Source organism: Drosophila tropicalis, unplaced genomic scaffold (genome assembly GCF_018151085.1).
Source record: "Drosophila tropicalis isolate 14030-0801.00 unplaced genomic scaffold, ASM1815108v1 contig_952, whole genome shotgun sequence".
Taxonomy (NCBI): domain Eukaryota; kingdom Metazoa; phylum Arthropoda; class Insecta; order Diptera; family Drosophilidae; genus Drosophila; species Drosophila tropicalis.
The window spans coordinates 644,253-669,097 of NW_027173453.1; the positions used below are offsets into that span (position 1 = coordinate 644,253).

At 39.8% G+C, this 24,845-nt stretch overlaps 10 protein-coding genes across 13 annotated transcripts; 4 read left to right on the forward strand and 6 right to left on the reverse strand.

Moving 5' to 3' along the window:
• Nucleotides 1-434: 434 nt before the first annotated feature.
• Nucleotides 435-6,737, reverse strand: Klp10A (kinesin-like protein 10A). The gene is given in 6 exon segments (XM_068302179.1): nt 435-1,135; nt 2,875-3,666; nt 3,739-3,985; nt 5,057-6,042; nt 6,044-6,260; nt 6,531-6,737. Coding segments are annotated over 5 exon segments (2,469 nt in total). The 5' UTR covers nt 6,167-6,260; nt 6,531-6,737; the 3' UTR covers nt 435-814.
• Nucleotides 6,738-7,569: 832 nt separating this feature from the next.
• On the reverse strand, nt 7,570-9,419 carry LOC137586206 (threonylcarbamoyladenosine tRNA methylthiotransferase). Its single transcript, XM_068302197.1, has 2 exons — nt 8,362-9,419; nt 7,570-8,302 (listed from the first exon to the last, which is right to left on the reverse strand). The coding sequence occupies exons 1-2, from the start codon at nt 9,361-9,363 to the stop codon at nt 7,598-7,600; spliced, it is 1,707 nt and encodes a 568-aa protein (XP_068158298.1). The 5' UTR covers nt 9,364-9,419; the 3' UTR covers nt 7,570-7,597.
• A 394-nt stretch (nt 9,420-9,813) lies between these two features.
• Nucleotides 9,814-11,070, forward strand: Mtap (Methylthioadenosine phosphorylase). Its single transcript, XM_068302241.1, has 3 exons — nt 9,814-10,002; nt 10,074-10,853; nt 10,924-11,070. Exons 1-3 carry the CDS (start codon nt 9,952-9,954, stop codon nt 10,960-10,962), a joined length of 870 nt encoding a protein of 289 aa, XP_068158342.1. The 5' UTR covers nt 9,814-9,951; the 3' UTR covers nt 10,963-11,070.
• A 211-nt stretch (nt 11,071-11,281) lies between these two features.
• Bap55 (Brahma associated protein 55kD) lies at nt 11,282-12,889 on the reverse strand. The gene is made up of 2 exons (XM_068302240.1): nt 12,575-12,889; nt 11,282-12,503 (listed from the first exon to the last, which is right to left on the reverse strand). Exons 1-2 carry the CDS (start codon nt 12,780-12,782, stop codon nt 11,425-11,427), a joined length of 1,287 nt encoding a protein of 428 aa, XP_068158341.1. The 5' UTR covers nt 12,783-12,889; the 3' UTR covers nt 11,282-11,424.
• A 79-nt stretch (nt 12,890-12,968) lies between these two features.
• CDK2AP1 (CDK2-associated protein 1) lies at nt 12,969-15,279 on the forward strand. Of its 2 annotated transcripts, none has more exons than XM_068302253.1 (2): nt 12,969-13,288; nt 13,352-15,279. In XM_068302253.1, exon 2 carries the CDS (start codon nt 13,353-13,355, stop codon nt 14,292-14,294), a length of 942 nt encoding a protein of 313 aa, XP_068158354.1. In that variant the 5' UTR covers nt 12,969-13,288; nt 13,352; the 3' UTR covers nt 14,295-15,279. The 2 variants fall into 2 exon arrangements, with proteins under 2 accessions (XP_068158354.1, XP_068158353.1); XM_068302252.1 differs by having other exon boundaries at nt 12,971-13,284.
• Nucleotides 15,190-15,810, reverse strand: ssp7 (short spindle 7). The gene is made up of 3 exons (XM_068302254.1): nt 15,660-15,810; nt 15,474-15,582; nt 15,190-15,406 (listed from the first exon to the last, which is right to left on the reverse strand). Exons 1-3 carry the CDS (start codon nt 15,724-15,726, stop codon nt 15,316-15,318), a joined length of 267 nt encoding a protein of 88 aa, XP_068158355.1. The 5' UTR covers nt 15,727-15,810; the 3' UTR covers nt 15,190-15,315.
• Nucleotides 15,811-15,923: 113 nt separating this feature from the next.
• LOC137586232 (uncharacterized) lies at nt 15,924-16,560 on the reverse strand. Its single transcript, XM_068302236.1, has 3 exons — nt 16,333-16,560; nt 16,134-16,266; nt 15,924-16,065 (listed from the first exon to the last, which is right to left on the reverse strand). The coding sequence occupies exons 1-3, from the start codon at nt 16,424-16,426 to the stop codon at nt 15,960-15,962; spliced, it is 333 nt and encodes a 110-aa protein (XP_068158337.1). The 5' UTR covers nt 16,427-16,560; the 3' UTR covers nt 15,924-15,959.
• A 603-nt stretch (nt 16,561-17,163) lies between these two features.
• On the forward strand, nt 17,164-17,812 carry LOC137586231 (uncharacterized). Its single transcript, XM_068302234.1, has 3 exons — nt 17,164-17,323; nt 17,389-17,521; nt 17,590-17,812. The coding sequence occupies exons 1-3, from the start codon at nt 17,209-17,211 to the stop codon at nt 17,708-17,710; spliced, it is 369 nt and encodes a 122-aa protein (XP_068158335.1). The 5' UTR covers nt 17,164-17,208; the 3' UTR covers nt 17,711-17,812.
• Nucleotides 17,813-19,041: 1,229 nt separating this feature from the next.
• LOC137586213 (uncharacterized) lies at nt 19,042-19,779 on the forward strand. The gene is made up of 3 exons (XM_068302205.1): nt 19,042-19,198; nt 19,278-19,440; nt 19,503-19,779. Exons 1-3 carry the CDS (start codon nt 19,120-19,122, stop codon nt 19,582-19,584), a joined length of 324 nt encoding a protein of 107 aa, XP_068158306.1. The 5' UTR covers nt 19,042-19,119; the 3' UTR covers nt 19,585-19,779.
• A 940-nt stretch (nt 19,780-20,719) lies between these two features.
• Nucleotides 20,720-23,319, reverse strand: Ran (RAN, member RAS oncogene family). 3 transcript variants are annotated; one of them, XM_068302202.1, is made up of 3 exons: nt 23,157-23,319; nt 21,367-21,857; nt 20,720-21,287 (listed from the first exon to the last, which is right to left on the reverse strand). In XM_068302202.1, exons 2-3 carry the CDS (start codon nt 21,799-21,801, stop codon nt 21,072-21,074), a joined length of 651 nt encoding a protein of 216 aa, XP_068158303.1. In that variant the 5' UTR covers nt 21,802-21,857; nt 23,157-23,319; the 3' UTR covers nt 20,720-21,071. The 3 variants fall into 3 exon arrangements, with proteins under 3 accessions (XP_068158303.1, XP_068158304.1, XP_068158305.1); XM_068302203.1 differs by having other exon boundaries at nt 23,204-23,315; XM_068302204.1 differs by having other exon boundaries at nt 21,367-21,821; nt 23,157-23,315.
• Nucleotides 23,320-24,845: the final 1,526 nt, after the last annotated feature.

Below are 24,845 nucleotides of genomic sequence, written 5' to 3' on the forward strand. Positions count from 1 at the left end.
ATTTCTTTTTAAGTTAAGACTATTATTAATATTATTACTGCTGTATATATTTCTATGTAAAAATTATATAATATAATAAATGTCTTTTTTTTTTTTCAAAAAAAAAAAAATCATGTTAGGCTTTTCTCTTTCCTTGTTAAATACAAATAAAAATAATAAAAAAAATATTTGACTGACTGCAAATTAGATAGAGATAGCAAAACAGGAAGAGACCGATCGATGTAGATTTTAAAATTGATACTGTGTGTGTGTGTGTGTTTGTGTGTGTATGGGTATGGGTGAGTGAGATGGCTATATGTTAGTTTTCTTTTGGTTAAATGAAATTCGTTAACTTTTTATGTTACTTAATATTATTATGATGCATTCAAATTTATTTAAAGGCTACTACAATAATAAAATTGAAATTTTCTCAAACAAAAATAAACGCATTCATGTGGATGTGGTATGTGTATGTGAGTGTGTGATGAGAAATTGGCTTGACAATTCTTGGGTTTTATTCGTTTATAATGTTCAACATTCATTTATTCATCTAAAATGATTGTATTGTAGGGGTTTAAACTCGAAATAATATGAATCAGAATCAGTATTAGTTGTGGTTACTACCAGTAGTTGATTGGTTTCTTGGACTAGAGGATTACATCCGCTAATCTTAGACAATTGAAATTACGAATAGAACCGACTGGGGTTCTTTCTATCGTTTGAGTTTTAGTTTAAAGTTTGATGGGTAATGGTGTGTGTGTGTTAGAGAAATGGCGTGTGTGTGTGTGGGTGTGATAGTTGTGATATCATTCTTCTGCTTCTTCATCTGCTGCTTCTAACGTTTGCTATTGGGCGCCTTAAAATTACACGATAACATCTCCTCCTTGGCCAATTTAGCACGATAATCGGCCATCATATCACGGCATTGGATGGCAATATCAAACAATTGAGAGAACATTGTCTCGCCTCGCTTACAATATGCATCCTGATCATAATCAACATAATTGGTTAAATCATACAGGGCCTTCGATTCGCCCAGGAAAGTCTCCAAAGTTGCATTAACAGTTCGATGGAATTCGACAACCATTTCCTCAGTTTGCTGCAAATCATCAATCGCTTGATGTTGCACAATCAGTTCATCAGACATATCATGTTCCTAAAACAGAAAGGGGAAAGTACAATGTGAAATTCAGATTCAATCTATTTCCAAAAACTAAAACCTAATAAGAACAGACGTTTATGTTTTACACTAAACAATGAACTAAAATTGTTTCTTATTTCCCCGGGGTAGATTTATTGACTTGTTTTCTTTCTTTTTTTTTACCATATTAAGAACAATATATATAACATTTGTAATTTTAACGAATTTGCGACTTGTCGTAGTCCAAAAGGGATTGGTTCAAAGAAGATTAATACAAATTTGGAAAAATCGTAAAACTTGAACTGTCTTTTTTTCTTCTTTTTTTCTAATTGTTCATTCAGTTGCTAAACTTGCGGCAATCTGCGAGCATATTCGAGTATTGTTTGATCCTTGCAATTTTGCATGCAAAAGACAATTTCTGTCTTATAGCGTCTCAGACGAGGTGACTCGCCAGCAAATTGTGGCGGCGGCGGTAGTGGTGGAACGTCTTCCACAGCTAAATTGGACAAGGTTTTCTTTACCGCCCGTATTAGAGCACACATTTCCTTGATTTCACCATTCTCGGTTTCCTTTTTTTCAGCATAACGTTCTCCAGCCGAAGGCGGACGATGAAATTGTCGACAGGAAGGTCTCAAATGCTTCTCATTATCCTTCTTTTTAATGCTAGTCACTTGATGATTATCTTTGGTGGTTCTATTCAAAGAGCGATCGTTGCAAAGCTTTTGTCGTCTAGCCACAAAACCATCCGACGAGCTCATTTCTGACGATGTCGTCGTTGTCTTGTCATTCTTTTGATGCGAGCAGTTTATATAGAACATATCATAGCCGCGTTGGCCTTTATTGGATTTGAGTCGTCGTCCACCACTTTCCATCTTCAATGGCAGCGTCGGCGGTGATGTATTCCATTTCTTGGCCACATTTGGCTGCTGCTTTGGTGGCTGTTTGCCAATCGATGGCGATTTCTTTTGCTTGTCATAAACACTATAACTTCTGGCTGTGGCGGGAGCAGCGGGTCCTCCTCTGGATGGATTTGTTGGCTTGTTGCGATTCCATACTTTTGAAACATCGTTGCTCTTCTTGACACATGACAGGCCAACCCTAGCAGATGACCCGACGCCGCTCTTCGATCCTCCTGCTCCTCCTTTTGCTGTTATACTTGTTGTTGATGATTTGCCTCCAGCACTTGATCCCTTTCCTTCGGGTGCATAAACGGAACGCAATGCTCGCACATTATTCAATCGGGCAGTATGCGGTATCGCTGCTGTCTGTTGGCGGTATCTTGGTCCACCACCATTGCTGCTGGAATCACCACCTCCACCTCCACCACCAGCACCATAATGACGGCGCTCCGTTAGACATCCACGCATTTCTAATTAATTCTTTCTCTTTTTGATAAAAATATACGCTTTTCTATATATATATTATGTATATGATGATTTATATACATATATATTCGAGTACTTTTTAAATGTACGTTGAAAAATATATGTATGTGCTTAGAGAACATAAAGCAAAGATTGTTAAGTATAGGCATTAAATACAAATCTTTTTTTTTTTCTCTTTTGAAAATTAAGTAAAGGCCTATTCTTTTTGTTTTCGATTCGTATTCCAAAGGCCTAACAGTCATCCCTGGATACGATTTGACAGTAGCCACTTATGTGACGGGAAGGATTACTTCTGGCTCAACCTTCATTGTTTCTACTTTAAGCTTAGATATACACAAGTGGCAGTTGTATTGGTAAATGTATACTCACACTTAGGGAACTAAGCATGGCCAGATCCATGTTCGCCGCATTGCCGTTCTTATTGTTGTTATTATTGTTGTTATGGACACTCGATGTGCGCTGCTGTTGATGGGCTGGATATTTTCCTTGGCTCTGCCGTTGTTGCTGCATGAATTGTTGTTGCTGTTGCTGCAGCTGTTCATCTTCATCCTCGTCATCCATCAAATCAACTGGTTCACTATCACCTGGTCCAATTTCAGCAACATCCTTGACCACTAGTTCCTTGACACGATCGGCATAGCGTAGTGTATTTAACGTATGTTCACATGAACTCAATCCCGGCGAGATCATGGCTATCATGCATGTCTTACTCTTCTCGCCAATGAATGAGTCTCGCAGCACTTGCGTTAGCTTTGATACTCGGAATGGCAAATGTGCCGATTGTTTGCCCAATGCCCGAATACACTCCTTGAGTGCTAGAAGCGATTTATTGATTTCCGCTCCCTCCATACGTGTCTGACGATCGGACGACGAGGTGTCCACGCCTCGCTCGTTGCCAGCCAAATCGATAAATGAGAATTTACCATGGATTTTTGTTGATCCCGACGGTCGTAGAACTATTTGGAAGACGGCATGCGAGCGTGATGAATTTGAATTAGCCGATGTTTGACCGGAGGTGCGAGCGGCATTGCCATGCTGGATAAGTTTGAGCACCTCCTCCACACCGTCCACCACTTTCTCGGTGAGGCCGACAACTTGAACCTGTTGTTTGCCATCTTCTAAAACTCGCAACTTTTGCTTGTCCGCCAGTAGATCGAATACCTAAAACGGAGGAAAGAAGATGGAAATCTCAAATTAGTACAAGCTATTAATATAACAGTGATTTCTTATTACCTTTCCACTGTAAATCTCAAAGAAACTAGCTGAAACGACCAAATTGTGGGAACGATAACGCTGCGAATTCAGAGTGGCAAAGACATCTTTGGCTGCCATGGCATAGATGCCATTTTTACAATCCTGCACCTTGCCATTAAACTCTCCGCCCATGGTGTGAGTCTTGCCAGATCCAGTTTGACCATAGGCAAAGCAGGTAGCCATGCCGCCCTCGAAGATGGTCTTCACCAGGGGCTTGGCTGTATATCTGTGGAAAAAAAATTGTTGTCAAAATAAATAATATAAGGTTCCTGTGTAATTGCTTGCAAGCAGTGTAAGCAGCTAAGAAGTCCCTTAACCTAACCTAACCCACCCCCACATTTTGTGCATTTGATAGGACGGCCAGGCCATTAATACCATTTCAAATTAATAGAGTATTAATTAATTCATTTTTAAGATTCAACGTGACGTCATTGAGCTTTATAAATTCAATGTGTGCAAAATGTTCCCTGGGTAATGGCTTAATCACTATCAGTTGGTGAGAACGAAGCGAGAGAGCACAATTTACTCATCATTAATTTTTACCAATTGACTCATGGGGACAATAAACAAAAACCGGAAGAAGAGCAGTAATAGAAGATAGAAGAAATGTATGCAAAAAACAAGTTTCCAATAAACAAGCATAATAAAGATATAGAGCGAGATAGGGAGTAGGGGGCATCAGATCAAATCGAATTGAGTGATAATAACAAAAGTAAACAATGACAAATGGGGCCAAGCGACGGTTACTTTTCAAAAATTGTTCTCACAAGCAAAAAGAAAGAAGAGGAGAATTCAATTTTCGTTGTTGCTGCTGCGGCTCATGGTTTTTGTTTGTTTTTTTTTTTTTTTTTTTTTTTGCTGCAAGTTCAGTGAGGCGAATGAAACAACTTTTTGTGTTTAGTCATACAACAACAACAACAACAATAACAAACTTGGCTATTTCGGGAGGCGACCACTTTGAACTTGTATTTGTTTGAGCGTGTGTATGTGTGTGTTTGTGACCAAGTCGCTCTTAAAGATGAGAAAATTATGGTCACGAATGATTACTACAAATGTGTTATAATTACCATATGCAATCATCACGAGATTTGAAACAGATTTTGAACACTCATCGATATTAGTTCGTAAAACACTTGATTACTATCTTAAAGATTTGAAAAAATGTCATCTCTAATATCTCTAACTGCCCGCCCACAGTAAAAGCGTGCGTTCATGGTAGTATATATATGTATGTATGTATGTTGCGGGTTTATGGGCAGTGAGGGAGGGAAGGGGGAGTGGGAAACGATATACTCACTTGTACACCATGGCATTGTCGCATGTATCATTGAATGCATAATCGAAGCGAAATTTGTGATTCTCCAATAATTTGGTCAAATCGACTTTGTTTCGCGGCTCATGGACAATGAGCATATCCTTGCGAGGCACTGATATAACATCGATCTCCTTACGATTGACCTCCTTGCGGCTAATGGGTCGCTTGCGTACACATACAGTTATTTGATGATCATCAGCCACCTGGCCATCCATAAGGGGTACAAACTCGAGAGTACTTTGATATTCACGTATCATTTGCGCCGTCTCCCAATTGGGATTACCGGGATCTTGATTCATTAATGCGACCTTTTCCTCTTTCATTTCAGCCTGACGGGCCCGACGTTTTTCGCGATTCTCCTTGAGCCGTTCCACTTCTTTGAGGGCATGCGAACGACGTGGTCCTCCAGCTCCTGGAGCTCCCCCCGTAGTGGCGGTAGAATTGTTGGTGGTGGTGGTATTGGTAGTTGTAGTAGAGGAGTTGCCACCTCCTCTATCGCTACTAGCAATAGTGTTCTGACTACCACCCGCTGCTGCCGAGGGTTGACGTATTTGTTGTTGGCCAGCCGCTGCAGCAATGGAGCTAGCATTGCTATATCGCCCTGGCCGCTGCAATCCTGTGGTATTCGACGCTGCACTCGGTATATTTGTTGTATTGCTGCTATTGCTATTGGTTAACGGATGGACGATGCCCAAACTGGAGCCTCCAAGCATTGTTGTTGCTGCTGTTGTTGTCTCGTGGATTTTGTTTAGTTGCTGACCACCAATTGTGAAGCGGCTGGTCAAATTGCCTCCACCGATAGCCGATTGCGTGGGATTGCGTGTTAGATTTATGGGCGCTGTTGCTTGTTTCTTTGGCTCGGGAGCCGAGTTTTGATCGGCTCCACCACCATTTGGGTCCATGCGTGAGAGTTCCGGATTCAATGGGATTATGGCATCCAGTTCCACTTCCTTGCCCTTAGTCTCGCCCCCTCTCATACCATTCCACTGTGATGCAACGGGCTGGTTCATTGATTTTGGATACGACAGCCGAATGGACGCGTCCATCGGTTCGCTTAATTTTAACGCTTTGTCCTATTGTGATTTGATCCATTCTCCAGCTTGTTTGTTGTTTTTAATGCAGTTAATGTAGTAAGAATGCAATTAGTTCCTCTCTCTCTCTCTCTCTTTTTTTCTCCTCTTATCGGCTGAAAGGAACACAAATTGCAATTAAACAAAATTAGAAGAACTATTTTTTGTTAGCCCTTATTAGAGTAGGTTTTTTTTTTCATGCCAGATAAATACATATGTATGTGGCGGCAAGTGCAAGTGTGTGTGTTTGCATGCATATGTGTGTCTTTGCATGTGTTTGCATGCGTGTGTGTCTGTGTGTGGGTTTACTCGCAACTTAAATTATCGAATAAAGTGAAATGAAATCTAACAAAAAAAAAAAAAAAAAAAAAACAAAAAGTAGCAACCAAAACTTCAGCTTTCAAAATCTGCCAGGCTTGCTGCGCGTCCCTCTGTCTCTCTCTCACTCTTCTATGTCGAGGTCGCCGACGGCGTCTGTTTCGGCAAATGTGTGTGCAAGAGTATGTGTTTGTGTTTATATATGAATAAGTGTGTGTCTATGTGTGTGAGTTAACGCCAAAATTCAAATGCCAACTGTCGTTTTTTTGTTTTTTGAGGCCGTTGCGTCTAGCAACCAAGAAAACAAAATAAACTATTAAAACAAATTGAAATCAAATAAGAATGGAAACAAAGTAGACGTAGATAAAGAAACAAGAGCAATAAACTGAAAAACAACAGTAAAAACATAGTTATTCGGCAACGTTTTACAACACTAAACTATGCACAGCTTGTGGCATATGCGGCGGCTTACATTTACATAGCGACACATTTACAGCATTTCGCCTGCTGTGTTGTTTTTGTTGGTTTTTCCCAATTTTCATCTAAAATCAATTCTTTTGCTAATTACATGTATGCAATGGCAAATGTAAACGCACGCACACTGCGTTATTGCTTTGCTTTTACGTCATGCATCCCACACACACTCACACACGGACGCACAACTACAAAAGCATACTTGTTCGCGGAAATGTAATTGAATTTTTTTTCTTCTTTTTTTGTTAGGTTTTTTTTCCTTTGCTATTTCATGTTTACACTCACCTTTCTCGAAGAAAAGTTACCACTCTTATCTAGCACAATTCCATGAAGTGACTAACAAAATAATAGTGCAATCAACAACAACTTCCGATCACAATGAATTATCACAAAAAAATAAATTATTCTTTTACCAAAGCCACAGCGACCAGATGTCAACATACATTAGCGATGGTTGAAATTAGAGCTGGTAAATCCATCAATGGCACAGTCGATACTATCGATGACACTGGTCATGTGCGATAGATCGATTTTCTTTTTCATCCCTGGACTTCCAGCTCCAGCCACAGAATTGAATAATGATGTGGAATCAAAATAGGGGGAATTTTAAAAATGTACAATACAATAACGGACTTTAACTGAATTTAATTTTTTTATTTGCTCAATTCAAGGTGGAACTAGATATTAAGCGCGTTAGCAAGTGTATAACATAAGCCAAGGTTCCTATGACAAGGGCAATACCCAAATACGGATGATGTAGCTTCTGCCAACGGCTCTCCTTAAGGCTTTCAATATTCTGTTGTTTTTGCCGTTTATCCTCTTGCCTGCGGTCACATCTCGTCCATTCGCTTTCATCATCCAATATATCGCCCATCATACTGAACTTACTAACACTTGTGATCCGAACATGAACTCTGGTACCCAACAGATTCTTCCGCATGGGTAGGAGAATCTGTTCGTAGCTTTTATTGTGACCCACATAGTGCAGTTTATCGTGAGAGATTTCGGTTACTAAAACAGCGTAAATCTCACCAACACGACCAGCGTAGGGCTCGTAGGTGTAGAAGAGATCGGTCAAACGTTTGGTACGCTTCTTAACCAGATTTGCAGGTATGCGTTCCATTTTAGCTGCCGGTGTACCAGGTCGTGGGAAGAACTGATTGATAAAGAGGCTGGGGAAGCGATATTTCTTGCACAGCGTCATTGTCTCTTCGAAGTCGGCTTCGGTTTCAGTGGGAAACCCGCAAATAATATCCGTGGCTATAGTTAGTCCGGGAACTCGTGCACGCAAAAAGTCCACCACATGCTCAAAGTCCTTCCGACAGTATTCACGCTTCATTTCACCAAGAACGGAGTCGCTGCCACTCTACATAAACAAAAGCGTCACATGAGAGGATTAAAGAAATTGAGAAATTTGTTGCTTACTTGAACGGGAACGTGCAAGAAGGAATAAACACGCGGATGCTGCAAAACTTTGGCCACCTCCTCCAGATGTTCCAGTATGTATGGTGGATTGGTCATGCCCACGCGCAGCATACAGTGCTCTGGTATGACCTCAACCAGCTGCCAAAGCAATTCCGGCAGCGAGCTTCCAATATCGCGCCCATATGCTCCCGTATCCTCAGAAGTTAACCAAATCTCACAGCAACCCTCGGCAAAAGATTGACGCGCCCGTTCCACAATTTCCTCTGGAGGATAGCTCGCCAAATCACCGCGGGCATGCTTCGTCTTGCAGTAGGTGCATTGGTTGAGACATCCGGTATTGATTGATATGATCTCCACTAGCGGATTCTTTCGGACTTTGGGTAAAGCCAGGGAAGCACCTGCCACACGGCGTCCATTCACTTTCTTATTCTGCAGTAGACGTACACTGTGTCCCTTAAGTGTTTCCTCAACCACTTCCACAACCCGATCAATCTGCTGTACTCCAATCACCGACAGGCCACGCAAATACTCGGATTTAGGTCCACCCTGGGGTACACAACCGGCCACTACAACATGTTTCCCATTCTGCATGCCTGATTCGATTTCATTGCGAAATGTATCCTCTGATGGGTTCTTTACGGTGCAGCTATTGAGTAGCCATAGATCAGCCTCATCCTTGCCTGAGCACAATTGATAGCCATAAGAGGCCAATTGCCCTGCCATATATTCCGAATCGGAATTATTGTGAGCACATCCCCAAGTCTTGATATAGACCTTTTGTGTGCCTGGTATGACACTTTCGTGAATGGGAGCACGCAACGTCTTTGCATCATCTACCTCCTCGTCGGATTTGATTTTGATTTGTGAACGCTGCTTCTGCTTCTTCGCCCGTACCGTTACATTCTTTTTATTTTCATAACGCTCACGAGGTTTTATATCATCTGGAGAGATCAGATCTTCGATATCGTCAATATACTGGCCAGGCAAGTCCTGCTCAATCATTTCCAATTTGTCTTATGTGCACGTGCCACCCGGCAGCTGTTTACGCTGTGTCCAATGTTTTCCATCACTAGCATGCGGTTTTTTAAATTAATCGATAACAGAAGGATAAATAACTTTGGCTACATTGATTCCTGTATACTCTTTAAACAAAAAAGAAGCATTGCTTTGATATGCACCTGGAGTTTTGTTTTCAATTATCAATCAAAACAACCAACGTTTTATGTACATTCAGATTTTAAAATGTATTAAAAACAGCTTTCAAAGTAGCTTCATGTTGAAAAAATATTCCAAGGGTTATATAACCCTTTTATGAATTTAGCTTTTGGGAAATTTTGGATTATTACTTTAATCATCTTATCAACATAATTTAATTAAATGTTTGAGCGGATCTCATATGCCCAAAGATGGGGTATTGCTCACAAACACGCACACGCGCTTATCACCTACACACACACACACACACACACGCACACACAGAGGAAGATAGACAGACATACAGGCAAAGACGCTATCAGCGGATAAGAAGCACATTTTCAACAGCAAAGCAGCAGCCGCCGCCCGAGAAACATCTTTGAATCCGCCATAGCTATGATACACATCAAGTGCAAAGACACTGATTTGGATCCCATACCAGTTAAGGTTAGTTAGTACACCAACCCGTATTAGACCATCTCCTTCTCTTTCACGTATCCGTCCTTCTCATTTGTTAGATTGGCATCATTGGAGGTTCTGGCCTGGATGATCCAGATATATTAGAACAGCGGCAAGAGAAGATCGTGGAAACGCCATATGGTAATCCATCTGATGCTTTAATCGAAGGTGAAATCGCTGGTGTCCAGTGTGTCCTTTTGGCTCGTCATGGACGTAAGCATGACATCATGCCATCCAATGTCAATTATCGTGCCAATATCTGGGCTCTGCGTCAAGTGGGTTGTACTCATCTGATAGTGTCGACAGCCTGCGGATCTCTGCGTGAGGATATCAAACCGGGACAATTGGTCGTACCCCATGATTTCATTGACCGAACCACAAAGCGAATGCAAACTTTCTATGACGGCAGCAGTCAAAGTCCACGCGGTGTCTGCCATCTGCCCATGTATCCGGCATTTAGTGAACGCACAAGAAATCTAATATTGGAGGCTGCCAAAGAGTTAGAGATACCAGCCCATGATAAGGCCACCATAGTAACGATTGAGGGACCGCGTTTCTCATCACGCTCTGAGAGTAACATGTTCCGTCAATGGGGTGGCGATCTCATCAATATGACCACCTGCCCCGAGGTAGTGCTGGCCAAGGAAGCTGGTTTGTTATACGGCTCTGTGGCCATAGCAACAGATTATGATTGCTGGCGCATGGGATGTGAGGGTGTCAATGTCCAAGATGTCCTCAAAACGTTTAAAGAGAATGTAGTAAAGGTCAAAAAAATTCTCGTCAATGCTGTCAGCCGCATAGCCAAAGAGGATTGGTCCGAGGATGTGTTGAATGCCAAGGTAAGCATCCCTTTCATCCGAAAGGGAGAAAAGTTTCCTTTTTTTATTATTAATTGGATTTTCCATCCAGCAATGCGTTTGTCAAAATACCATGTCCGGAGCTATGTGACGGTTTTTACAACTTTGCAAAGACATTACCCAGGACACGTTGATGCGACGTAAACCTTTGGTTAAGCCCACAAATTTTAAATCATTCAATCGAAGATGTACACCAAAATTGCACTCAATCTCCATAGCGTATGAACTTATGGAGGATCTAGTCGAAAATAAAAAGAAACCATCGCCACTGACAAACAGCCAGCAACAACCAAAGCCGCCGCCACCGCCGCCGCCAACCAAAAACTCCCCACAGACTGAGAGAGTTCAATTGAAAATTGAGACGACAACAACAGGAGCAGCAACTGGCAATTGAAAAGGAAGCATCTCAATTTTGATGGATAATTTTACAGATTATTTATACATACATCGATTAGATTAGAGATTAGATTTTGTGTGTGTGTGTCTTTACAATTAAAAAATTTGTTTTCTTGGGGGTTGGTATGGGAAAAGAATGTATACATATGTCTAGAATCTAGGGGCATTTGCGCTCCACTTGACTCTTGCCGGCCTCCTCATATTCCTGTGATGATATCCACATCTGTTGGAAGGTGCCGATGCTAGCCAAAATGGAGCCACCGATCCAGGCGCCAAATCGTCGCTCCACACTACCATTGGCCGATATCATTTTCAGACGCGTATTCGATGGTGCCCTCAATTGGAGATCCCGATTTAAACGTTCGGGGAAACCTTGAAGCAAGGTGTTGCCACCAGTAACAACTACAGAGCCAAAAAGTGAGAGACGGACATCAGCATCACACATGCCCACACTGGTGGAGGCTAATTGACCAGCGCCTAACATGGCATTATCGAATAGGCTTTCGGCAATTTTGAACCGTTCCGAAGCAAAATCCTGATGATAGCCATTGGGAAACTCATAGTGAACGGTTGGTATTTGAGCGGCCACCCGCTCATCGTAGGGATTTTCCAAAACTTGAAGCACGTTCATCTGGAAATCTTGCATCATCAGTTGCAGCATATAGTTCTGCCACGATTGGGTAAGATTTTCGGGCAATTTGCGTAAAGTGCAACGGGCATTGTCACGCTCCTTGACCACATCCTTGGAGGCAATTTTATATACGGGCGACAAATCGATGCCATGCTTCTCTAAATGCTGCCGGCATTGACGGGACAGAAAATCACCGCCCAATGGTGACTTGACCACCGCTTGCGACAAAACATAGCCTTCATGCACTGGTACAGCCGATGTGTGAGTGGCTCCACTGTCCACTACGAGAGCGGTGGCCCGACCACTAGAGAAGGCCGCCAATACAGCATTTTTCACCAGAAAAAATGCTGGCACATTATACTTCTCAAACATAAGCTCAGTTAGTTTCTCTCGATTGTTGCGCACGTTCCAAGAGGCCTCTGAGAATAAAACTGGATGATATTCCGGTTCTGATTGAATCACATTGGCATAGGCATAATCGATGACCTTCTCAAACAGCTCCCAATTGTCAATCATGCCATCCTTCATGTATGTCTGCACCTCCATATGGGAGCGGGGCACATTAACATAGTTCGTATCTACATAGAATTTGCGGGAATCCGAATCTATAAAATATATGGGAAGAGAGGATTGATGTGAGATTTATGGGAGATCTGAGATATACACTTTTACTCACTTCCTGGCGTCACATTATTGTCCGTCTTAGTCTCTGGGTCCAGATTGGTATCTGGAGCTTGGGAAGCCTGGCCAATTCCCACCACCGAGGGTATCTCTGCCTTGGGCGAATCCTCTTGAGCATAGCCAACGCGTAGTGAGTGATGGCCGGGATCGAATACTAGGGCACCAATCTCATCGCCACCATACAGCATGGTGCCGCCACTCATTTTGATTTAAAGTGCAGTAACAAATAATTAAATAAATAGTTGAATTTTATTGTTATTTTTCTATGTATATGTTTTGCGGCTTTTTTCGCGACGCCGTCGGGCTAGTGATGGAACAATATTAAACGATAACATACGATATTTTTATTTGTGTATTCGATAGATCTGAGAGACTTTTCCAGCACAGTCTCCAGCTGTTTGAAACATCAAAATATTTAGTAAAAAGAATCTTACTTAAAAAGCCTTCCAATCGAAATCAATAACCTAAATCAAGAATAAATATTCTTTTTGAGAATATTCAGTCTGTTACTACAATATTGCCCCCAGTTTTACTGCAGTTTATTATAAGCCAAGTCTAGGTATTAGCCAACACTAGTGTTGGACATCTGTATGTAGGTGTGTTTGTGGTGGTTGTTGCAATAGATTTGTTTGTGCGTAGAAAAGCGAAAAAGTGAAGAAAAACCAAACAAGTGACTGATATAAATACTTTGAAAGAGTAAATCCTGTAAGTAAGTGGACATGTCCCTGTTATATGACACTAACTAATATCAATTTTATTGACATTCCAACAGCATGTCATCAAGGCTCAGCATAAGCATGGACATCATGGACATTCAGGCGGTCGAGTCGAAGTTAAGTGACGTCACGGTGACACCAATTCCACGGTCGCAAGTGCAAAACTTTTACAATTACCAACAACAGCGTGAGCAACGTGAACAACAGCCCCAAATCCAAATCTCTGCCATTCATCATTCGCGTGGCTCCAGCTCCAGCGGTGGCAATGGTGGTGGCAACAACTCATCCGTAACAGCTACTGATTATTCCACAACTGGTAACAGCGGCAGTGGCAGCGGTGGTAGCAAGCGTGATCGGGATCGTTCATCCAATTCCTCGGATTACAGTTCGACAGCATCCGGAAAGAGTTCGTCAGCGGCTACAGCAGCGGCAACTGCGGCTGCAGTGGCTGCCCTTCAATATTCACCACAATTCCTGCAGGCACAATTAGCCTTGTTGCAACAACAATCGAATACCACAGCCACGCCGGCAGCAGCAGCTGCAGCAGCTCTATCACTGGCAAATATAGCGGCTGCCACAAATGGTTCACGAAACTCGGCAAGTAGCTCCATTTCGTCGTCAGCAGCAGCAGCTGCTGTTGGCAACAACAATGGCAATTTGGGCTTAAATCTTAGCCAATCTCAAACGCAATCGCTTAAGTATCCGCCTCCATCCACATCACCATCACCCATGATGGTGACCACTCAAACATCGGCGAACATAACCACGCCCCTTACATCCACAGCGAATCTGCCAACAGTGGGTAGCAATCTGAGCACTGGCAATGGCCTCACCAAATATGCCCAACTCCTGGCGGTCATTGAGGAAATGGGACGGGACATAAGACCCACATACACTGGATCACGCAGCTCCACAGAGCGTCTGAAGCGAGGCATTGTGCATGCTCGCATCTTGGTGCGTGAGTGCCTAATGGAAACAGAACGAGCGGCGCGTCAATGAGAAGAGGAGGTGGGAGGCAGTGGTGGTGCTACTGCTGATCCACAAATAATAACAATACCCGATTAAGAAGCATGGAGCCGTTTGCCTAGGGGATTGAAAATTATATATTTACTTGTAGTCCCACTCTCCCATTCCCCCAATCCCAAACCCAATCCTTAATTCCTATCGGACCATAGTTAAAAGAAATGTTTTAGACTAGCTCAGGTTATACCATATAGTCCTTATATGGGATTATCTACAAAAAATAAGATAAACCACAAAAAAAAAACCCAGAGGTAAAGCGACAAAAATTAAGATTTTATTTAAGATTAGGTTAATTTGCACCTGCTAAACGTTATCGTTTCAATGTATCTCCCTTTCTCGCTCGATATTGCTCTCTCTCTCTCTGTCTCTCGTATATTTATAATTTTGCAATTTGCTAAATAATCTTAAACTTTTAGACCAATTACATACAGAGATAATAATAGTTCGTTTACTTGGAAAAATACAAATAGAAAAACTAAAAACTTAAAATGAGAACTCATTATAGATCTATCCTTTTCGTTCATTTCTTGAAATACCTTTCTATATTTTGTCCTGTACTATTTGAATTATCAGTTGAAGGCTTTCTCTATTTGTATAATTCCCAAGAAATAATCTTTAAGAATCAGTTTTTCACCTATCGAGAGGGCAGAGTCCCAGCCACAGCAGAAATGGAGGAAAATAACGATAAGAAATTGCAAATTCAAAGGCAGTTATTTTAGAGAACTATACAAGTTGCAAATATTTATATATACATAAATACATATATATATATAGAATGAGAGAAATATATATACACAAACGTGTATACATAGATGTGTCCAAGTCTAACAAAGCAAACAATTTTTAGTGGCAATTGACAACATTTAAGAAATCGATTGATATTGAATATATAATTTATTTGATAAGTGCAAGCATGTATACCAAACCAAGATTGAATAAAATTTTGGTCTTTATAAGCAAACTAAGCTGGACTGCATGATGACTGCACATAGTCTTTTCAGCATTCAAACTTGGGACAACATTGTGGAAATGGTTTTGTAACATCCTGAACAATGCGGCAAGGCTTCAAACTGGCTACGGAGGCGCAACTGCAAATCCAATTTCGTTAATTGCAATACAACTACAAACAGAACAAATCGGATGAAAATATCTTACGTTTTGCCTGTTATACTTCCGGGTGCTGTACAGGTATATTGAACACAACGATCGGCTGGTTTATACGATTCACCCACCTTCAATTTATGGCCACCGCTTTCGCAATCAACTGCGGTTGGAGGGGGAGTTGGAACGGGAAGCCAATGGAAGTTTAAGGGTACTGATTCTGACTGATGTACTACTTACCGGCCATAACCAAAAGCGAATGGGCCCCCAATACTAAAATACAGAGAACAAATGTTACTGCCTTCATAGCGCTAGACAAACTGATTTGTACATAGAGAGAAAGATCTACAAATGAATATTTATTAGTATTTAAGGCTTGGCGTAGAGATTAGCACTAACAAGACGAACTGACCCCCCCATCTCATCCATAGATCACATAATCATGGCTCAATGTTTTTTGCTGCTGCAGGTCATAAAGTGTATCAATAAAAACAAAACAGACTTTAAATTCTTTACTAATATATTATTATTTGCATTTAATTAGGACCGATTTGAACACACAAGGCGGGCACAACAATCTGGATACGGTTGGGCATAATCATTGGATGTAAAGGAACAGCCATTTGGCAATTGCATGCGATCACAGCTGGAATGGGATGGATAAAAGAAATAGCATTACTTAGCTGGAAAATCTCTTCAACTAGTCGCACTCACTGTCGTATCATTAAGACGTAATCATCGCGGCAATGCACCTTGACACAATAACTGTCATAGTCCACAGGATAACTGGTGGCATTTAGAGCTATGGACATGTCTAATTCCTCGTAGTAGCAATGATCGGGTAGAGCTGAAATGAAATTAAATAAAAGTTTTAGGCAATCAGGCTCAGGCTCAGCTATTGATTGAAACTTACTTGGATGCCGGGCATTGCCACGATATTGAGTGCTGAATCCCGTGATGGATCCAACAAACACAATTACGACCAGTAATACGAATCTTTGAAACATTTCTGTGACAAATCAGGTTATAAACAATTAAAGAAGGCTCTTATCAATTCGGTTCCCTATGTCTCTTTCTCTGTCTATCTGTATCTCAAAGAATTTGTTATTCCTTCTAATTTAATCTTTGTCAAGTGTTTATTTGCTCATCCCTTAATTCTAAAACAAAAAGAAACTGATTGAAAGACATTATGTCAAGATACTTTTATATAACGCTGCTCAATATTGTGCTCTTAGTACAAATGCAATCGGAAGTGATTGAAAGAGAGCGAAACTCTGCTTTAGTTAGTATGTAGACCGATTACGGACTAATTAATGTAATATTAAGTACCGTAAAAATCTTTCTCATTCCCATCAATTAAGGTAAACCACAAATTTACATACATACATACATTTTGTATGGATACGAGCAATAACCTTGCCACAGTTTGAGAAAACGGGGTCACCAACTGTCAGGGACGCCTCCTACCCCCCACTTTCGCGTGTGCCTGCTTGCACTCTCGCTTTCTGGGGGCCTCTTTGCTTTGGGGTTTTAATTGATTTCAACTAGAAGACAGAGAGAGATAGCAAGCGCAGCATATAGAGAGAGAAAGAGCGAGCGGATGATCATGGGAAATGGGAAGCCTTAAGCCGTTGTCCAAACAAAAGTCACGACGCAGATACAAACACACACACACACACTAGTACAGAGAGCCACTAGAGACAATGTTTATTATTAATTTTATATAAAAGCAACAACAATTAATTGTAATTGACTCAGTCTCTCGGTCCGAGCAGGAGCGTTAAGTTCGATGAAACTAGATAAAGTTATTCGCGTTTTCCCAATGATGATCCTCATCCTGGCGATCATTATGATTGGTGGCACATTTGCCGATCTACGTTATCGTGGCAATGCCATTCATCCCGGTATTCCATAGCTCGCATCAACCCGATGTTTCCGTTAATTCATTCAAACGCATTTCCCTTCTCAGATTATCCCGGTCAATGTTACTACGAGGAACTAAAACAACCGATACCCAAAAATCAATCATACAAGCCCATCAATCGTGACGGACACTGTGAGTCGATTTATTGTCGTCCAGATTTCGTACTCGAGATTGCCTAGTAAGTGAAAACGTATGACGACGCCATTCAATCTGGTTCTAACTTCACCTCTTTACCTCGAATTGCAGCTGCGGACGACATAATTTACAGCCCACAAGAAATTGTAAAATCGATTCCGATATGCGTCGCTCGTTTCCCAATTGTTGTCCCAAATTGATATGCCTGGAGCCGGAGAGCAATTATATCTAAATATAAAAGGAAACTATAGAATCCTTCATTGGTTGTGAACTAGCAACAAAACCGTATTACTATATGTTAAACCAATAAATATACATAAATATATTAGACATATGTATGTGACTTTGTTTTAAACTTGTTACAGTTACTGTATTTACTTTGTTCGTACATTCGAAACTTTGTTCTCAATTCTCGTTAATGAGTACCCACCTAATAACATTCAAATGGAAAAACATCGCTTATCAATCAGAATTGTTTGAGTAAATAAACGATTAACTGTAACCGATCTCTTATGGCTAAATCATTTAGAAACTCAGAGTGCTATGTGGTGTATTAATTTCTTGTATTTCGAGTATAAATAGTCCTTTAAAGTCTCCTAGACGAATCGTTCCCATAGTCTTCAAAATGGATTGGGTACAAATGAATATTATACATGAATTTGTATGTATTTTTAGATAGAAGGTTTTTCTGGTATCTGGGACCCACGCATAAAAAGATGTAGTGGCCATTCGTTTCATTCGTTTTTTCTTAATCAATTCAGTTGAATAAATTTTACTATTAATTCTTGTATTCATTCAATTTATTTGAGCTTAAAGCCTCAAAATTGTGGGATATATTCAGATTATTGAAAGTTTCAAATGTTACATTCAGATCCTAAAACTAGCTTAGAGCTGTGAAATTTGTTTTATTTTTCTTTCTAATATTAGAGTTTTATAATTCTCATTTTTTTTTCTTGAAAATAACAGTATATTCTACTTTAAGTCGAGACAAATTATTAAATATTTTCGATTAATAAGCTACAATTTTGAAATAGTAAACATTATCTTCTACTCTGTATCAATCGGAACATTTTATGACTATATATAGAAGATTTTCAGATTTATCAATATCTAGAAAATAAATTGCTAAAGCATTTCATTTATATTGTTTCGATTCAAAATTGAATTTTTTACAAACCTTTACACTTGATTTACATATATTCGCAATTGTAAATCTGAACAATTATTTAATTAACTAAGCCGCAATGCTATTGGCTTACTCATTAAGGGGTATACAGTTCAGTTGGATATATACCTATATAGAGAAAAGAGAGAGAGAGAGAGAGAGAGAGAGAGAGAGATAGAACTGCTTTAAAGATCCATGGACAGAGATGGAATCTCATAAAGGGGGTTTCTTTCCAAATCTTACCAAATCGGCACCCATGTAAGACATGGTGAGCGGATACAATTATTTTATAGCTTCAGCCTGAGAAAGCTTCTCTTTAAAATGCAAATTACGACGACTGACTAATTTGCAAATTCAACTGAATTGTAGAATCGCACTATAAATAGTAAACTGGTTGTTTGGACAATTCCAGTTCAGCATCAGAGTGTTAGCCTCCATAATCTGAGTGTCAGCAGTAATCTTTACCCTTTCTCGTGATGCGCAGCCATTTCGTTTGCCTCATAGTCACATCCATGATGATTATGCTTCTGGATATGCCTTCCCAGAGCTATGCGGGTGAGTGATGAGGAAAGAAAGCAAAGTCCACGCCCAATTCCTATTCTCGACGCCCTTCTTTTCATCTGATCTGTTTCAGCTAGTGAACCAGTTTGCACATATCGCAATTCCGAGGACGAGACCATTTTCATAAAATATTTGCCACTACTGAAGAGGGGACAGGACTATGTGGATTTTGGCAAGGATGGCAAATGCCTGAAACGTGCTATCTGCACGGATACCTTCAAGACAATTGTCGAGGAGTAAGTGGGAATCCGTGAAATATACAAATATGTGTATATCATTTTCTTCCATTTCTTTCCAGTTGCTCCACACAGAAAATCACTTGCAACAACAAGGATCGTCATACGGGAGTATTTCCTGCCTGCTGTATTAAATGCCATTAAAGAACTCTTTAATTCCGGATCTGGATTATAGGTTGTTTCGCAAGCCCATTTTTATTAGATAATAAGTTGAAGTTGAAGTTTCAGATATTGTATTTTGAAGAACCATAACAAAAGCTCAATAACTTTAAAAACAAAAAGAAAGATATAAATTTTGTTTCTGCTTCTTTATAAGTTTTAGCACGAACTAAACGAAAATGTATAATGAACTCTTCATATCGGTGAAACTTTGCTCAGACGGGAATGGGAGGCTTTAGGTAACCCCCAGGGCACTAGTCTATGGTGGCAGGACAACTGCAGGGCCATATTCTATAAATTGTTGTTTGTGTTTCATAGAATCTCTTAGTTCATGTTTCTGCCGAATATGAGTGGAATGTTTTGCGTTAAATCGACTACTATGCAAGTCCCAAAGGACAAAGACCAGCTACTTTAAATTTTTGGACCTTGACCTCAGTCCATAAGCGAAAGATGGGGCCAAATAGGGCCGATTGGTTATGACCATTATCTGGCTTTATGCCTATAGATCACATCCCCGTCAACGTAAAATGGGAAATATCGAACAGAAAATATTACAAAATATTTTCCAAAAATGATGTAGGCTTAACAATTTTGGCGGTAAACCACAAGCATTATCTCCTTTAAAACACCTCAAGTTATCAATATTTTTTGTGAGATTCAACAAATTTACTCATTTTGAATATTCAAAATGTTCTTTTGCTTGCGTGAAAAAAATATTGAGCCACTGTAAATATACATACATACATACATATACATATAATCGTTTCGACTTATTTAGTTCACATATTTATATTTTGCTCTTTATTGTTCGCTTCCATATTCGCATAGCGCATTTTTGACTTTTTCACGTTTTTTTTTTATTTTGTTGTTTTGTTTTGCTTAGTTCTTGTTTGTTTTGTTTTTCTCACTTTCTTAGATTATTTAAAATATAACATGTGAAGGTTTTTGAATTTAGTGGCGATGAGAAGAAGGATGTAGAGTTTGGGTTTTGGGAATAATTATGTCTAAAGCTTTCTTACTCTGCTTATTCTTCATTCCTTTTTTATTGTTAATGATCTTCAAAATAAAATATTTTTTTGAAACACCCGAGGAAAAAAAAAAAAACAAAGTCTTACATAAATTTGTTGTGTGTGGTTTTCTTTTCTTGTTTGTTGTGTTGTGTTTTCTTTTAATAAAAAATAAAGTTGAATTAGGAAACAAGAAGTGAGGCAACAACTGAGGGTATATAAATGGGATGGGATAACAAGGAGAGGAGCGCAACTGACATTGGAGTCCTCACATTGCATCCCGCAAACTATTGTCCACCACAGCTGCTGCCGCGCTTAAATCTTCTTTTTAGCTCCTAAGAAAAGACGTCGACGTCATAAATAAATTGGTTGCCGCTCGTTTTTGCCAGATTGGATGTGTGTGTGTGTGTGTGTGTCTGTGTATATGTGTGTGGTATCTATTTTAATTCTGCTTCTTAAATTTGCTTATAGATCCTCATCCTCATCGGGCAGGGCTGTGGCCTGAGCCTCCTGCAAATCACGCTCAATTTGCAGTTGCCAGTCTTTGTCCATTTTAACCTCTGGCGGCAGAAGAGCTGGCATAGCCACAAATTCTAAATTGGGATCACCGACCAGCTTGCGGGCCAGCCAAAGGAATGGTTTTTCGAAGTTATAATTCGATTTGGCTGAGATGTCGTAATACTGCGGTTAAAAAGAGAATATATATATTAACAATTACAAACTGAATTAATGATTTAAGGTTCTGGGGGCTTAAACTCACCTGCAGATTTTTCTTTCGGTGAAACACAATGCTCTTAGCCTTGACCTTTCTGTCCTTAATGTCCACCTTATTACCGCACAGAACTATAGGTATATTCTCACACACTCGAACCAAATCGCGATGCCAGTTGGGAACATTCTTGTAGGTAACACGCGATGTGACATCAAACATAATGACAGCACATTGACCCTGAATATAGTAGCCATCGCGCAATCCTCCAAATTTCTCCTGACCTGCGGTATCCCACACATTGAAGCGTATGGCACCTCGATTGGTGTGGAAGATCAATGGATGCACTTCCACACCCAATGTGGCAACATATTTCTTTTCGAATTCACCGGTCATGTGGCGTTTGACAAAGGTCGTTTTACCGGTACCGCCATCACCAACAAGCACACACTTGAATGTTGGTATATCCTGTCCTTCCTGGGCCATTTTCTATACAATTAAGACAACTTTTGCGCGTTTCCAAAAAAAAAAAAGGTTTCAAGCTGGTGAGAATAAAATGATCGAGGAAGAGAAACAGAGATATTATTAACAACGACTGACAAAAAACACAATGTTTCTTCTTCTTTTTTTTTTTTTTTAGGTGTTATGGCTTCGACTGTATTAAGGCAACTGACTGACTGGACTGAGTCACTAGGCAGGACGAAGGGATGCCGCAGCAGCAGCAGGAGTAAAGCGCGCCAAAGGCAACAGCTGTTACATACACATAGAAGGAAAAGAGAAAGAGTGCAAATAGTGGTGGCAAGAGCGACAGAGACAGGGATAGAGACAAGAAAGCAGCTGGAAACTTCTTTGAGATGAATCACAACAGTCAAAGAAAAATTACTAAGGATATTATTCACTGTCATATCTTTCTTGTATTTGCAATAATTGCATTGTAATTTGTAAATATTTCATTGGATTTGTTTTGGCTTCCGCCGCCCTTTGGCTTCAAAGGGCCTTTTCTTCTCTTCCTACTTCGGTCACACTGTCTGGAGGTGATACTTAAATGTAGCCAGCGAGTGCAAGCGAGAAAGCAACTGACTTACTTGGACGCTGCAAAGCAGCTCTTAAAACGCGCCAAAATGCATCGACACACACACAACGGTGAAAAAGAGAGGGAGATATGAAGAAGTCTCCACGTGAAAATGCCAATGTCTAAGCGATTTGATTTCTAGATTTGTTATTAATAAGCAAGAATAAAATGGCAACGCTACACACACTGTCTCATACACCCCCACCTATAAGTGGCGGCGTCGGCGAAGAAAACGCCGCAACCGACAAATACACGCGCCATCGATGACGCAAATGTGTGCGTTCTCTTTTATTTTTTTGTTTTAAATTCAGGCTTAACCTCACATTTTCAAATGAATTTTTCTTTCACTTTTTCCCTCTCGCTAATTTTGTTTAGATCGAAACTGGAATGTTATATGTCAAATATTACGAAGAATTAATTATTAGAAATTGTCTTGATGTTTCTTGCTTTGTATTGCATTAAACTAAAAGCAATAGTCAATTGAGATTAGCACGCGGCGGCGGCGACTATGTGCAAGAATGTCGTGGCCGACGCCGGGTCAGGGTTTAGGTGAGGAGGTGCGAGACAAAAGACAAGGTAAGGACAGACAAAATTTCACGCAAAGGTCTTTTTACTGCAAATTAATCGGCATTTTGAGTTATCTCTCAATTTGCAACTACCGTTCCCACAAAAGACGACGTTGCAATCACCGTACAGAACGTTTTTCCCTTTTCGCAAATTTCACAAAAGTACGAAATTATGGCTTATTTCTGCTCTGCTGATCACTTACTTGCAGTTGCCTGTTTCTATGTACTTGTATAGATATCTATTAATTACTTTTTAACAGCACGAAGAACAGGCGTTTTCCACACGAGAAGTTAAATATGAATTGTCCAGAAATTTGTATTTTTTATTTTCTGCGGCCGACTTTTCACCACTACAGCAGTTCAACACACTATCGATAAATTATAAATGTCAGTTTCAATGCAACGATAAACAAACAACGATAACGCTACTGTGCTAGAGATGAGAGCGTGTTGTATTAATTTCGTTGTGCAATTTATATTTTGAACAGCCTACTAAAGCAAATAACTTAAGCTACTCTAGATTTTAGTGTTGAAAAGTGGAAAAATCATCTAAAGCTAGACTTCAGTGTTTTCAAACGCTATTTTTTATTTGGCGCGTTGTTTGACCGCCCTGGTAGCCAAATATTTTAATGTAAACTCTAAAGTTGAGGAATATTCGGCTGCTCTGGCAGCTATAAAATCAAGAAACTCAACAATATTTTCGTTTGTAGAGAATAGAACAAAAGCCCGCGTATTCGAGTATCCAAAATTCGGCATTTGGCAACACCATCTCAACAATTTGACAATTTTTTAGCCGGAAATAGCTACTTTCAGCTATAATCCCGCTAAAAACATATTTTTTTTTTGTTAATTACTTAAAAACTACGAAATAAATCGCCAAGGCCTGAGGTAGTGCTCAGGGAATTTTTATCTTTCGTTTGATACCAAATTTATGTAGTTTAAGCGCGTTTTGGGCCCGAGTAACTTAAGTAAATATTTACCAGCAAATGCAATAATATTTTAATTGAGTCACATACAAACATAGGAATCTTCGTCATTTTTGTTAGCATTTAAAATTTTTGGTAATAATAATGCGACCCATATCTTTTCAGTTTAAGTAAATGATTTAAAAACAATTCAAATAAAGATTGGCTTCTAATTTGCAAAATACTTGACAAATCTTGTTTGAAATACATCTCCCATTTAGGCAAAACTTAATATCTATTGTTAGACGGATATTATTCCAGCTCATTATTCCATTTCTTATGCCGAGCTAATGATGACGATATCCAATTGTTAAATATTTGAACCGGTTTGTTGTGTTTTATTTGCATTTCGCTCTTTCAACATTTCGACATAAAGGTTATAATTACGCCACGAACTGTAAATGCACTTACAGTCAGTCTCAAAAGTATTTGTCGCTGGATATGAATTATTAAACCAGAAAATGTGGTTTTTGCATATCACTAAGCACCTCCATATTCCTCTTCAAAGTCCTGACTTTAATCCCATGGAACACTTCTGGCCCACTTAAAGCTTGAAGTTCAGGAACAAATGGAAGATTCCGTCTTAAAAATACCGCAACAATGTATTGCTTTAAGAATGGTCACAAATGCCTGAGATACCGAAAGTTTATGGAATCGTTGCCAAATTCTTTGAAAGCCGTAATTTAACAAAAATTAAAGACTTTCAAACAAAATATTTATAAGTGAATATTTTTAACATTTTGGGGCGGAGCTGATTTGCGTTTTAGCTAATTTTCTTTGTGAATAAAAATATGTTATCATCAATAAGCATAAAGGAACTTAACCTAATGAAATAAAGAAGTGTTTAATTTATTACGTAATCATTAATGCATATACATAAGATGAGACGAATACTTATGAGACTGGCTGTACTTATTTATATATGCA